Genomic DNA, 15,430 nt, shown 5'->3' on the forward strand with positions numbered 1-15,430 from the left:
ATGGAGCCCATATTTTTAGGGGAAGAAAGAACAGGTATTTAATCCCCATTTTACAGTGAGAAAACGGACAGGTTAAACGACTTGCCCAAGATCACACCCAGGAGGCCAGTAGCACAGCTCAAAGGTCAACCTGATCGCCTCATAACCTCCCCAGTACTTAGAATGGTGCTTTGCACATAGTAAATGCGTAATAAATTCCATTATTATTAATGAGGTGCCATTATTATAATCACACTCCCCCCCTTCAAATCCCTAATGAAGGGTCACCTCCTCCAGGAGGCCTTCCCAGACTAATCCTCTCTTTTCCTCTGCTCCCCCTCGCCCCGACTAGCTCCCTTTGCTCCATCCCCTCCCCTCCCCACAGCACATATTTGATTCTATTTATTTATATTAACGATGCGTATAGATCTATAACTCTATTTATTTATATTGATGCTAACGATGCCTGTTTGCTTTTTTAATGCCTGTCTACCCCCTTCTAGACTGTGAGCCCTTTGTGGTCAGGGATTGTCTCTGTTGGTGAACTGAACCTTCCAAGCACTTAGTACAGTGCTCTGCACATAGTAAGCGCTCAATAAATACTATTGAATGAATGAACCCAGGTCTCCTGATTCAATCAATCAGTGGTATTTGCTGAGTGCTTACTGTGTGCAGAACACTGTACTAAGTTCTTGGGAGTGTATTTCCTGGAGGCTAGGTTGCTTCTCGTGAGCAGAGAAGGAAGGGGTGGCCTCCCCCAGTACTCTCTGACACTCCGAAGGGTCCCAACCAATCCAGGAGCAGCTTGCTTGGGAAAGGAACTAGGCTCTACCCAATGGAAAGGTGCAGAAGGAAAGAGACAGACCTTGCCCTCTCAGGGGTAAGGAATTCTTACTAGGTAACTACCAGACTTGGACACTGGATCAGCTATCGATATCCTGGGAATGAAAACTCCAGCCATTGATTTTTTTCCTTTCCAATCATTCTGTTTTGTTTTCAAATGGAATTTGTTAAATGCTTACCATGTGCAAGGCACTGTAATAAGCACTGGGTTAGATACGAGATGATTGGATTGGACATGGTCCATGTCCCCTATAAGGTTCTCAGCCTTAAATCCCATTTTACAGATGAGGTAACAAGCACAGTGAAGGAAACTGACTTGCCCAAGGTCAAACAGCAGACAAGTGGCAGAGCTGGGATTAAAATCCAGGTCTTCTGACTCCCAGTACTGTGCTCTTTCCACTAGACTGTACTGTTCCTCTTCCCCTCTTAACCAGTTTGTGCTCAGCACAGGCGGCCATGCGATTAACCCCTACAAGCAGTTGTCTGGGAAGAAGACTTGCAGTAAAATATGAGAGAGCCCAGGACTGGGGACTGCCAGTCAACGCTCTCAACCATCATGGCCTAGTGGAAGGAGCATGGGCCTGGGAGTCGGAGAACCCGGGTTCTAATCCTGGCTTTGCCACCTGTCTGCTGTGTGACTTCGGGTAAGTCACTTAACTTCTTTGGGCCTCAGTTCACTTGTCTGCAAAATGGGGATCTAATACCTGTACTACCTCCTACTTGGACTGTGATCCCCATGTGGAAAGTACATCTTGTATGTACCCCATCGCTGGGTACGGAGCTTGCTGCATAAGTAATTGCTTTACAAATACCACAGTTATTCTTAGTTTATTAGTAACCACCACCTTCTCCAGTCATTTCCTCATCTCCCCACTGATTGCAGCACCAGCAAAGTACAGAGAGTTGAAGTCTCTAGCCACCCACTAATAAGAGGAAAAGCTAAGGAGAAAATCCCAATGGTCCTGGATTTTGACTAGTACTTTTAAGAACGGACCATGATTGGAATTGCTCCGAATTCAGGCAATGTCAGGGAGTGAAGCTAGGGAAGGAAAGACTGCATTTGAAAGAACTGTCCAGAACTAAGGCAGTCTATGCTGGTGCTTGAATTCCACCTAAGCAGCTCCTTCAAGGCAGACACACCCAACATAGACCCTTGCTCTACACTGTAAGCTCTTTCTGGGCAGGGAATGTGTCTGTTTATTGTTATATTATACTCTCCCACTTAGTACAGTCCTCTGCAAACAGTAAGCACTCAATAAATATGACTGACTGATCTGCTCTGCACTCGTTCTGCCTTGGTTGGGGGCTGAGTTTAAGAGAAAGGGGAAGTGGAAGAAAAGGAAGAGAGGAGAGGGAAAGAGACAGGCTGAGTAGAGCGACAGAACTATGGATGTGATTTTAAAAAGGCTTTGGAAGTAGGAAGAGTGGTGGTCTGTGTGGATGTACTAATAATCGTATTAATTATTGTGGTATCTGTTAAACACTTCCCCACAGCACCTGTATATATGTATGTTTGTACATATTTATTACTCTATTTTACTTGTACATATCTATTCTATTTATTTTATTAGTATGTTTGGTTTTGTTCTCTGTCTCCCCCTTCTAGACTGTGAGCCCACTGTTGGGTAGGGACTGTCTCTATATGTTGCCAATTTGTACTTCCCAAGCGCTTAGTACAGTGCTCTGCACACAGTAAGCGCTCAATAAATACGATTGATTGATTGACTGATTGAACTATGACTTCCCACCCTCTAAATCAACCAATCAATCAATCCACATGTGCTTACTAGGTGCAGAGCACTGTACTAATCGCTTAGCACTGTACTAAAGCAAACACCCATGAGGAAAGGGTAATTGCAGAGGCTGGAACTGCCTTCCCTTTTTGGAGCAGAATTGTAGAATGAAGATCTTGTCAGTAGAGTGAAATATGGACTAGAGTGGAGAGAGAGAAGAGGCAGGGAGGTCATCAAGGAGGCTGATGCCATAAACAACGCAGGATAGGATAAATGCTTAGATTAATATGGTAGCAATTTCAATGGAGAGGAAAGGGCAGATTTTAGCAATGCCGTGAATGTTGAACTGATAGGATTTGGTGACACTGAATGTGTGGGTTGAGAGAGAGCAATGAATCAAGGATACCGACAGAGTTATGGGCTTGTGAGGCAGGGAGGATGGTGGTGCTGTCTACTGTGAGGGGAAAGTCAGGAAGAGGACAGGGTTTGGGTGGGATGATAAGGAGTTCTGTTTTGGACATGTTAAGTCTGAGATATTGGAGGGACAACCACACAGATATGTCCTGAAGGCAAGAGGAAATTCAAGACTGCAGAGAGGGAGAGAGATCAGGGCTGGAGACATAGATCTGGTAATCATTCACAAAGAGATGGTAGTTAAAGTCAGGGGAGCAAATACGTTCTCCAAGGGAGTGGGTGTAGATGGAGAATAGAAGGGGACCCAGAACTGAACCTTGTGGGACACCGACACTAAGTGGATGGGAGGAAGAGGAGGAGCTCCAAAAGACACTGAGAATGAGCAGCTAGAGATATTGGAGGAGAACCCGGAGAGGACAGTGTCAATGAAGTCAAGGTTGGATAATGTTTCCAGGAAAAGGAGATGGTTGACAGCAGCAAAGGTAGCTGAGAGGTTCAGGAGGACTAGGATAAAATAGAGCCTGTTGGATTTGGCAAGAAGGTGATCATTGGTGATCTCTGAGAGAGCAGTTTCTATGGTGTGAATGGGGCGAAAGCCATATTGGAGGGGGTCAAGGAGAGAACTGGAAGAGAGGAAGTGGAGACAGCAGTTGTAGGCAACAAGCTCAAGGAGTTTGGAGAGGAATGGTAAGAGGGAGATGGGGCAATAACTGGAGGAAGCCACAAGGTCAAGGGAGGATTTTTTCAGTATAAGGGATACAGGAGCATGTTTGAAAGCAGTGGGGAAAAAGCCACTGGAGAGTGAACATTCAACTATGAACAGAACAGTGAACAGAGTGAACAGTCATCTTCAAAGATGGCAGTCAGGAAGGGAAGAAGAGAGGGGGCAAGAGCTTTGATACGGTGTGACAGAATGGGGTCGGAGGCACAGAAGGAAGGGGTGGATTTTGAGAGGAAGCAGAAGATTAAACAGACTAAGCATGAGGAGCAGCATGGCCTAGTGGAAAGAGCCCAGGCCTAGTAGCCAGAGGACTTGGATTCTAATGCCACCTCTGCCACTTGCCTGTTGTACTTCTCTGGACAAGTCACTGAGCTTTTTGATGCATCAGTTTCCTCATCTGTAAAATGTGGAATCGATGCCTGTTCTCCCTCCTGTTTTCACTATGAGTCCCTTGTGAGAAAGGAATCTGTCCCCTCTGATTAATTTACATATACCCCAGTACTTACAATATGTGACACAAAGTAATCACTTAAACACTATAATATTAAGAACAACTTTCTTCTTGTGGTAACAGGTATGGCTGGTTTGTAGCTCCCCAATCAATTCAAATAAATTCCTTTCTTGCTGCAGCAATTGAGAAGCAGCATGGCCTAATGGATAGAGCACGAGCCTGGGAGTCAGACAGTTATGGGTTCTAATCCCGGCCCCTCCACTTGTCTGCTGTGTGACCTTGTGCAAGTCACTTCACTTCTCTGTGCCTCAGTTCCCTTATCTGTAAAATGTGGATTGAGACTGTGAGCCCTACATGGGACAGGGACTGTGTCCAACCCAATTTGCTTGTAACCACCCCAGCATTTAGTTCAGTGCCTGGCATATAGTAAGCACTTAACAAATAGCATAATTACTATTATTGTTTTTCTAGTGATGAGAAACCTTAGATACATAAACTAGGTTATACATGATCTATCTTAAGAAACCTCTATGATCAAACAAATAAGGCTTGGTGGGAACCAAAGGGAAATTTGCTACCTCAAAGTAGAGCTGACAAACAGGAAAGAGTCAAACCCTCCCTAAATGTTCTTTTTGACAGCATGGTGAAGGCTTTGTTTCAAAGTGAACCATAGTTTTCATATTTAATCATCATGTTATTTGTCATGTCTATGAAAAAGTTGTTCATTAGAATAGGAGACCACACTGATTTGGATAAGGTAGGGTTAATGGACATGTGAAAAGTGGCAGCTGGAATTTAAACAAGGTAGGAAGAAGTGAGGCATGGGAGAGGTAAGGTGAAGCAGTTCCCAAAGCTTCCAGCTCCTTGACCAAAAAATAACCCTATGAGGCCAAAAGGGACAAGTGGTATAATCCTCCTAATTGCAGCTGGGGAGACTGAGGCCCAGAAGAATTAAAGGACTTTTCCAAAGACTGCAGGAAGTCACAGATGTTGCCAGCACAACAGAACATCCCTGACCACAACCATAATCGCCACATCACCATTTCAGTAGCTGATCCTGGAATATGGGGACAGAGAAAAGCTCCAGTTTTTTTTGTTTTTTGTTTCTTAAGTTTCTTCTTGCCAACCCTTGTTGGGTAGTTAGCCTGGAGAGTTTAACAAAGCCACGGAGGGCTAAAGACAGCATTAGCCCCAGTAAGCCAGCCAACCCCTTTCCAATCACCGGTCGCCCCTTCTCCCCCCACCCACCAGGGATGCTTTCTGGCTCCATGGGCATTGTCTGTACTAAGGGAGAGCAGGGGGTGAGGCCTGAACCTTTCACCTCATAGCTCTTGGTCCTATGATCCCGTAGTCCTTTCGTGCCCGATGGACCCAAGGAGACCCTAACGTGGTACAATCACCCAATTGCACAGCCCTTCGAGAATTGGCACTTGGCTCTGGCCTCTTATTTATGAGCTACCCCCGACTGCTCCCTTCCATCAGCTTGCCAGGGTGGCCTCTCCTTCTATTGATTTTTTCTTTATTTTGGTATTTAAGTGCTTATTATGTGTCAAGTGTGTGAGAAGCAGCGTGGCTTAGTGGAAAGGGCATGAGCTTGGGAGTCAGAGGTCGTGGGTTCTAATTCTGGCTCCGCCACTTAGCAGCTGTGTGACTTTGGGCAAGCCACTTAACTTCTCTGTGTCTCAGTAACCTCATCTGCAAAATGGGGATTAAGACTGTGAGCCCCACATGGGACAACCTGATTACTTTGTATCTACCCCAGTGATTAGAACAGTGCTTGGCACACAGTAAGTTCTTAAATTCCATCATTATTACTATGATTATTATTATTAAGTACTGTTCTAAGCACTAGGGTAGATTCAAGTTAATCATGTTGGACAATCCCTTCCCACGTGGAGCTCACAGTCTAAATAGGAGGGAGAACAGGCATTGAATCGCTATTTTCCAGATGAGGGAACTGGAGCACAAGAAAGTTATGTGACTTGTCCAAGGTTACCCAGCAGACAACTAGCAGAGATGGAATGAGAACCCAGGCAGGTCCTCTGACTCCAAGGCCTGTGCTCCTTTCTCTAAGCCACAGTCCTTCCCACTAGGCCACGTTCCTTCCCACTAGGCCATGCTGCTTCCCTCAATTTTCACCAATGACTTAAGTCACTTTCAAGAAAAAAAGGGGAGTACCAGGACACAGGGCAGTTATAGCACTAGAAAGGCAGTCTGGTTAGCCAGCTTCCAGATAAGCAACTGAAAGCTTAACTCTCACATTAGAACAAGTTTTGAAAATTTCTTCTTTAAGCTATGTGCCCACTTTTAACAAGCAAAATCTGGCCCTCCCAGCAGACCCCAGGCGAACATGCTGGCTCACCTTTCAGTTTGGAAACCTCTCACTCAGGACCCCTCACCTGGGAGGAGACTACAGATTTCAGCCTTGCACAGGACTACCTCCAGATCCACAGCAGACCCTTGTATCCTTTCTAACCCCCCTGGAGCTTTATGGAAGTTCTTCCCTGGCCTGCAGTCTCCTTCTGGGATCATCTCTAGCCTGTGAGCTTGTTGTGTGAAGGGAATGTGGATGCCAATTTCTATATTGTACTCTCTCAAGTTCTTAGCTCAGTGTTCTGAACACAGTAAGTGCTCAATAAATACCATTCATTAATTGCTCAAGGACACAGCTGACAAGCGGCAGAGCCAGGATGGAAATCCAGATCTCCTGACTCCCAATCCTGCGCTCTTGCCACTAGGCCACACTGCTTTCAGTGAAATTTAAATTTAAGTAGAAAACCTGGTGCAAATGGCCTGGGGTTGTAGACAAGGCTCAAAAAGAAGATATAATTTATCTAAAGACTCCCAAGGTAAGCCCAGGGGCCTGAGAGCCAATGAGGATGTTACATTTTCATTTTGAAGGTTTGGGGCTGACAAGGCTTCCGCCACCTCGAGAAGGCTGGTGTGGGAACCACATCCTTTATTTCTTGGCTCCACATCCTGGGCAGACAGTCCTGTGGTCTCGGAAGAGTTACGTCCCACTCATGCAACTACAGCTCACTGAAGTGAAGCTGGTCCAGCGCCCAGGACCACAGGCATCAGAGGTACAAGTGCTTGATCTCAAATGAAGAAGGAACACTTACTGGTTTCCGGGGTTTTCTCATCAGGTCGGCCAAACAAAAACTCGTACTTGGCTTTGGCAACACTCTGGGAATGAGTTGATGCGTTGTTAAGCCAAACAAACGTCTCTGCCTGAAAAATTAGAACAAAACACAAGATCATGTTTCAGTCTTGAACGACTTAGCATTCTGCAAGAAAATCATCCATGAAGACAGTTAACCCAACCCAAATAGATTAATCTATAGATTGTGTTCTTTCTACATTCAGTAATGCCACTGACCACCAGAGGCACAGAAATAAACATAAAAATCATCATAAACAGCCACAGTATTATCGTGGGAGGTAGGCTGTGGGGTGGGGGGTGACTCCTTTTAAAGGGAAAGGCTGATGATTATTGCTAAAGATATTGCTTAATATATTGTTTGTATAGGTCAATAACCTATAGTCTTGCTGGCTGGCTTTTCTCGAAAATGTCCAGGAATTTAGTGGTAAATCCAAGGCTAAAATGGAAAAAAAAGCCACTCCCACACCAATATACACCATCCCTGGGTAATTTGGCTGCTAACTTGATGGGAAGGGGGAGGGAGGGGAACAGAGAGCGAAGGCGGCGGCAAGATGGAGGGGAGGGGGATATGGCAAGGAAGAAAATGGAAAGAACCTGAGCCTGGGAGTCAGAAGACCTAGGTTCTAATCCCAGCTCTGCCACTTGCCTGCTGTGTGACCTTGCGCAAGTCACTTCACTTCTCTTTGCCTCAGTTCCCTTACCTGCAAAATAGGGATTCAGTACCTTTTCTCTCTCTTTCTTAGACGGTGAGCCCCACATGGGCCTGACTATTTTGTATCTTCAGCTATACGTAGAATGTTTGGCACATAAGTAAGCACTTAACAAAAACCACTGTTATTATTATTAGTCAGTCAAATTATTAAACACTCACTGTGTGCAATGCACTGTACTAAGTGCTTGGGAGAGTAAATACAAGAATATAACAGACATTCTCTAACCACAACAAACTTACAGACTAGAGGAGGGGGCAGACATTATTATAAATAAAATTACAAATAGGCACATAAGTGCTGTGCGTCTGGGAGGGGGCAAAGAATAAAGGGAACAAGTCAGGGTGACATAGAAGGGAGTGGAATAAATGGAAAAGAGGGCTTACATGTAAGTTCCGCAAGGTTGAAAACTGTTCCATGTGCCACATGGTTTCAGTTAATGATAGGCATCACATGGTCTAGAAAAATCTCTTTTCAAAATTAGATGACCACTAAAGCCTGCCCAATGAAGAATTCAAGCCCAAAGCCTAAGCACAACTGAGGTAAGGCCTAGACCTCGAAGTTTTTCTAACTTGATGATGGAGTCTTCACTAGATTTAACTCTTTGTGGAAGCACAAAATAAAAGCACTGATCCTCAAGTGGTATATGCCCAGAATTTAAAATAGCTTCAAATGACAGAGCCCTATACAACTGAATTCAAAACTAGGAAAATTAATTTTCATGAGGAACAGCACTGAAACCCAAAACCCCTGCATACTCTCTCTCTCTCACGCACATGTACACGCGCGCGTGCGCACACACACACACACACGCACTTTACCCAGTTCTATCCAATCTGTTTCTTGTCCCAGCCAGGGGCAGGTTCACTTGCAAAGTTCAGCCCCAGAAGTGACAACAGTGAATTCACCAGTGGGAGAGGGATGGCAAGGCAAACCTGGGATCCAGAAGGCATAAAGGGAGCTAGGACTGAGCCTGTCCTAATTAAGGAACTGATTTTTCTTTCCTTTTTTTTTTCTTTCAGTCCAGAAAAAACTGCTTTTAGGATTGGGGAAATGTAGGGTGATATAGAATCAGCGAACCAATTCCACACATATAACACTTCCATAGAGAGGATTAGAGGATTTGCTCCCCTGTAAGAGCAAAGGGCAAGGATGTTGACAACTGAAAACTCACTTGCTTATGGACAAGGATATAATGTAAACAGAAATAATGGAGTATTAATTTCCATGGATTGAAAAGGGTAGTTCAGCCACTCACCTGCTGTGTGACCTTGGGTAAATAACTTCTCTGTACCTCAGTTTCCCCAAGTGTAAAATAGGAATGAAATACCTATTCACCCTCTATAGTAGACTGCTAACCCCAAGTGGGTTAGTGATTGCGTCCGTTCTCATTTCACTGTATCTACCCCTGCACTTAGTACAGTGTTTGTCACATTAAAAAGTGCTAAACAAGTACCACAGTTACTACTCTAGCAGAGAAAGTGCACTCCTTCCCCAAGCACTGAGTACAGCACTCAGAACATAGAGGTGCTACAGTAAATATTAGTGGCTTAGTAAAAGTGTTGGATTTTTGTCAAGGGTCACGGGGACTCAGACTTGGTGTTAGTAGATAGGGCTCTGGCACCTGAAAGGCTCACCAGGGCACCTAATCCGCTGAACACTTCTATATCAATCAGTCAATCAATGGTATTTATTGAGTGCTTATAATGCACAGAGCACTGTACTAAGTGCTTGGAATAATATGATTCAGCAGAATTAGTGAACACATTCCCTGCCCACAATAACTTTAGAGTCTAGAAGACTATATCAAGGAGGCCTGCTTTTGGGAGTGAGTGCTATATCAGTGCTGCAACAGGATATCTTGGTTCCAGAAGGAGAGAGGCTTGGCTTCTCAAATGCCCCTCCCACTTGATGGCTTAATAATAGCAGAGTTTGTTAATCAATCAGTCAGTACTATTTACTGAGCACTTACTGTATGCAGGGAGCACTGTTTAAAGCACTTGGGAAAGAACAATATGAACAAAATTAGACATGTTCCCTACCCATAATGAGCTTACAATCTATGTGCTAAGCACTGGAGGAGATACAAGTTAATCAGGTTAGTCAGTCCCTGTTCCCCACGGGGTTCACAGGCTAAACAGGAGGGAGAACAGGCTTACTTGATTATAGATCTGCTGAGGGCAGGGGCCATGTTTTACCTCTGGTATGGTCTCCTAAATACTTAATTCAGTGCTCTACCACAGAGGAGGAGTTCAATAAGTGCCAATTAAGAGGAGAATTGATTCCACCAAGGTGGCTGGAGGGATGCCTTATTCTCACCACTATTCCCAGTACAAATTAAGGCCAGCCAAGCTGGAACTCAGGTGTGAACAGGTTGATTTCAATAAATACGATTGATTGATTGATGGATTGATTTGAGGGTGTTATCCTATCCAGGCCCTCCAAACAAAACCTCACAAAGGAAGCAAAACGTGGGGTCCATCCTGACAAACCTGAATTTTTCTTTTTCTCTAAAGTTTTACTACTGCAACCTGGGCCCAGCACCAAGAGCCAGGAAAGGTAGGCTGATATGGAAGCATGGCCTTTGAGTGGGCCAAAGCTGGGACAAAAGGGAAATTTAAATATGCATTTGTCTTCTCCTCCTTTCCTCCTCCTTTTCACTGCTTAGTCTATGGTAGGATTGAGGAAGCAGGAGGAGGGGAGGTTACCAGACCCTAGCAGCCTCAGCTTGACTGGGCAGAAGCATAACTGGAGCTGGCTCACTGCCAACCCAAATCAGCCCCATGGCATTATGGGGCCCACGGGCCAGACATGGTTCATTCAGAGTTAAAGCAGCATTTTTAAACCTTCGTGTTCAACTGTGTCTTTCAATTTTTCACTTTCCTGATGATGATTTCCCAAAGGACAGGAGGGGGCTGTGAAGATAATCAGCAGAAGCCACTAATAGGGAGGCTGGAGAACATCAGCTACAGTGAAAAAAAAAATCTGTCCCTATCTCTTCCTGTATCCTTGAGGGCAGGGATCACATCTACCAACTCTATTGTACCCTAATCTTCCAAGTGCTTAGTACAATGCTTGGGATACAATATGCTCTTAATGAATACCATTAACTGATCTCTCTGCCAATTCCAGCATGCCTGGCCTCTCTACCCCAACCTTTCCTTACCTTGTCCTCTCACCTTTCCTCCTCTCTGAGCTTAATAGCATCAGCAATTCCCCTCTGCTACTGGGAAAAATGAAGACACCCAACTAAAAGGGAACCAAAAGATTTCCTCCCTCTAATCTAACCTCACTACAGTTATGCATTTATGCAACCGAATCAACACTTGTCCACTAAGATTAGTCATTTGAAGTAATGAGGCACCAAAAATGTGACTTCCTAGTTATTTCATACAGTAAGGTGAGCAAAATTTGTTTTCATTTGAACTGAAGCAAAACGGGAGTACCATAATTCTAATGTCCTATTGAAATTAGAAGTATTAGAAATATTCCCCTCTTCCAAACATCCCTCATTTTACTTCTGATTCTGTTCAACAATGTCCACAGGAAGTCCTCATCCTGATAGGCTGAAGCATCTCTTCTGGTTCAAAATATACAGGAAACCCACCTGCATGTACTAACAAGCAGAATGACAAAGCTGAATGGATATAAATCACCACCGCTTTATAATAACTCACCCCTAAAACTGGCTGTTGTTTCCTTGACAAGTTAATTGGTTGCACACAGAGCAAAGCCAATCACATCATAAAGGAAAGTAATCACAGGGGCCTTTTCTTTCTGCCAAGAAGGATGCAGGTGTTGAGTATGAATCAAAGAGCTCAATATTCTACAAGCTAAAAGCAAAAATGACAAAGTCAGGCAAAACACAAGGTGATCACTGACAGGTTAAAAGTAAGGAAGGGCAAGGCAGTGTGGCCTATTGGATAGAGCATGGGCCTGGGAGTCAGCAAGACCTGGGTTCTAATCCCAGCTTAACCACGTCTGCTGTGTGAGCTCGGGCAAGTCACAACTTCTCTGGGTCTCAGTTACCTCATCTATAAAATGGGGATTAAGAGTGTGAGCTCCAGTTCCCAAAATGTGTCCAACCTGATTATCCCAGCGCTTCAGAGTGCTTGGCACATAGCAAGGGCTTAACAAGTATCATAATTATTTCCCTCTCAACTGCAAGCTCGTTGTGGATAGTGAATGTGTCTGTTTACTGTTATAATGTACTCTCCCAAGCACTTGGTGCAGTGCTCTGCACAAAATAAGCACTCAATAAATGACTGACTGACTAAACAGCAGACAGGAGGTGACCGTCGGGTGCTTGGGGAGTCTCAGAGAGGACAATACCCTTTGGCATCTCTCCTAACTACTCTGTACACTGCCTGTTCCATTTAATTGGGTGAGCACCAGAGGCAAGAGTTGAATTTATGGCTTTTGAAAAGCCCCTGGAGGCTACTTTCTCATTCTCCCACCAGCTGCTGCCTGCTCACCTCTTGTCATTTTCCTGAAAGTGGATTCTCTGCAAAGAATAGGGAAGGCTGCTGCTAGAGGGACAGTGTCAAACCAAGTCAAATCAACTGGAGCTGCCTCATAGTGAGGACAGCAGGTGCCAAAGGTAAAGCTGACAGCAAACTGCAGGGGTTTCCCAAAAATTATAAATATGGTGGCAGTGACACGGGGGAGAGTCGAGGGCAGAGACTCAAGTTTACTGCACGGAAGAAGGAAATGATAAACCACTTCCATATTTTCACCAAGAAAACTCTATGGATACAGTATCAGAATGTTTACAGATGAAAGTGGGGTGTTCTGGGAGAGATTTAACCATGGAGTTACTATGGGTCGGAGACGACTTAGCATAAGACAAGACAATGGCAGAGGGAGAATTAATAAGGCAAATCTCTAACACACTCCTAAGGTTAAACTAACAACCTTCAATCTGGGAAAGCCTCCTGGAGGAGGTGAACTCTCAGTAGGTCTTTGAAGGGAAGAAGAGAGCTAGCTTGGCAGATGTGCTGAGGGAGGGCATTCCAGGCCAGGGGGATGACGTGGGCCGGGGGTCGATGGTGGGACAGTCGAGAAGGAGGCCCAGTGAGGAGATTAGCAGCAGATGAGCAGAGGGTGCGGGCTGGGCTGTAGAAAGAGAGAAGGGAGGTGAGGTAAGAGGGGGTGAGGTGATGGAGAGCCTTGAAGCCGAGGGTGAGGAGTTTTTGCCTGATGCGTAGGTTGACTGGTAGCTACTGGAGATTTTTGAGAAGGGAAGTAACATGCCCAGAGCATTTCTGCACAAAGACGATCCAGGCAGCAAAGTGAAGTATGGGTTGAAGTGAGGAGAGACAGGAGGATGGGAGATCAGAGAGGAGGTTGATGCAGTAATTCAGTTGGGATGGGATGAGAGATGAGATGAGCAGGTAGCGGTTTGGATGGAGAGGAAAGGTGGATCTTGGCAATGTTGTGGAGGTGAGACCGGCAGGTTTTGGTGACAGATCGGATGTGAGGGGTGAACAAGAGAGCGGAATCGAGGATGACACCAAGGTTGCGGGCTTGTGAGACGGGAAGGATGGTATTGCCATCAACAGTGATGGGAAAGTCAGGGACAGGGCAGGGTTTTGGAGGGAAGATAAGGAGTTCAGTCTTGGACATGTTGAGTTTTAGACGGCAGGCAGACATCCAGATGGAGATGTCCTGAAGGCAGGAGGAGATGCGAGCCTGGAGGGAGGGAGACAGAGCAGGGGAAGAGATGTAGATTTGGGTGTCATCAGCGTAGAGATGATAGTTGAAGCCGTGGGAGCGAATGAGTTCACCAAGGGAGTGAGTGTAGAGAACAGAAGGGGACCAAGAACTGACTCTTGAGGAACCCCTACAGTAAGGGGATGGGAGGGGCAGGAGGAGACCACAAAAGAGATTGAGAATGAGCGGCCGGAGAGATAAGAGGAGAACCAGGAGAGGACAGAGTCTGTGAAACCAAGGTTGGATAGCGTGTTGAGGAGAAGGGGGTGGTCCACAGTGTTGAAGGCAGCTGAGAGGTCGAGGAGGATTAGGATAGAGTAGGAACCGTTGGATTTGGCAAGCAGGAAGTCATTGGGGACATTTGAGAGGGAAATCCACCTCCTCTGACTCCTAGGCCTGTGCTCTTACGATTGGAGCATGATGCTTCTTATATTTGGGCAAAACACGCAAACATGAATTTTCCTTATTGTTTTAGGGGCAGTGTACAGCAGTTAATTTGTTCAGGGAAATCATGTTAATTTATTGACTGTAAGCATGTTGTGGGCCAGGAATGTGTCTGTTTATTGTTGTACTCTCTAAGCGCTTAGTACAGTGCTCTGCGCACAGTAATCACTCAGTAAACACAACTGAATTAATTGAATGAATATAAAGATGGGAATTCTAGTACTCTGGTTTGCTTTGTCCGAAGGACAATGAACCAGGGCTAGCTTTCTGGCATACTGAATTCCTTTTTCTTTTGGACCCCATGACTATTTCTTTTCATAAGCTTATGACCGGTATCTTTCCAAGAGCTCCAATACTTAAATTTACCACCAACCCAAAGAACCAATGGGGAACAAAAATAAATTTGAAAAAATAATTTTTTTAACTGTAATTTGGCAGGGTTTGGAATTTGGGGGAAAGGACTTTGAGCACAATACACCAAACACCAATTGATAAAACAGTCACTCTATATTCAAAGCCACATTTACTGTAAACTATACATGCTCTGCCTATAAGTATAAAGCTTTTCAGTCAGTCAATGGTATTTACTGAGCACTTACTGTGTGCAGAGCACTGAACTAAGCACATAGAAGAGTACAATCCAACAGGGTTAGTAGACCCTATCCCTTCCCTTTGAATCTGGGAACCTAAGACATGAAATAAATTAAATCAACCTTCTTGACTACTTGCCCAGCCTAAATCACTACTCATTCCGAGTAGGCAAGACACTACGTGCAAGACTGTTGCAAACCATAACTGAACAACATCAAAATCAAGGTACCATTTAAGCCAAAATGTCATAGAGTTGAATTACTAGGGATAAAATATTCTTCAAACCAACATACGTAATAATTTATGGTTCACTAACGCTTTACCACAGCAGAAACAAACCTCTAACAATGTGGAATGCCAATCCTTCCCCCAATTTAACAAGAATTCCATCCACAAGCTGAGACATCTGATAGACTTTCATTTGAATACACCTTCATGTTAGGATGAAAGACGCCACAAATATAAATATAGACAAAAAGTCAGACAGGCACACAGAAGGAGGCGTTAAAGAAAAGAATGTGACAATTTAATAGAATGTGCTAAAACTTCCAAACTACCTTCAAGTAAACACAGTTCTAATTGCAGCTCTGGATGGATACACATTAGTCTTCATCTAAATATGAATTGTCTATCAATAAATGGTACAGTCCCCTCTAGAATGTAAACTTG

The 15,430-nt window shown here is 44.6% G+C and overlaps 1 protein-coding gene across 2 annotated transcripts in view; it reads right to left on the reverse strand.

Moving 5' to 3' along the window:
• The window catches only part of PSD3 (pleckstrin and Sec7 domain containing 3), a 417,136-nt gene that overhangs the window by 354,112 nt on the left and 47,594 nt on the right, over positions 1-15,430 (reverse strand). For both annotated transcript variants that reach the window (XM_038746337.1, XM_038746336.1), the window contains exon 2: positions 7,264-7,372. In XM_038746337.1, the coding sequence (XP_038602265.1) occupies positions 7,264-7,372 (109 nt within the window). The remainder of the gene's footprint in view (positions 1-7,263; positions 7,373-15,430) is intronic.

This window comes from Tachyglossus aculeatus, chromosome 5 (assembly GCF_015852505.1).
Source record: "Tachyglossus aculeatus isolate mTacAcu1 chromosome 5, mTacAcu1.pri, whole genome shotgun sequence".
Lineage (NCBI taxonomy): Eukaryota > Metazoa > Chordata > Mammalia > Monotremata > Tachyglossidae > Tachyglossus > Tachyglossus aculeatus.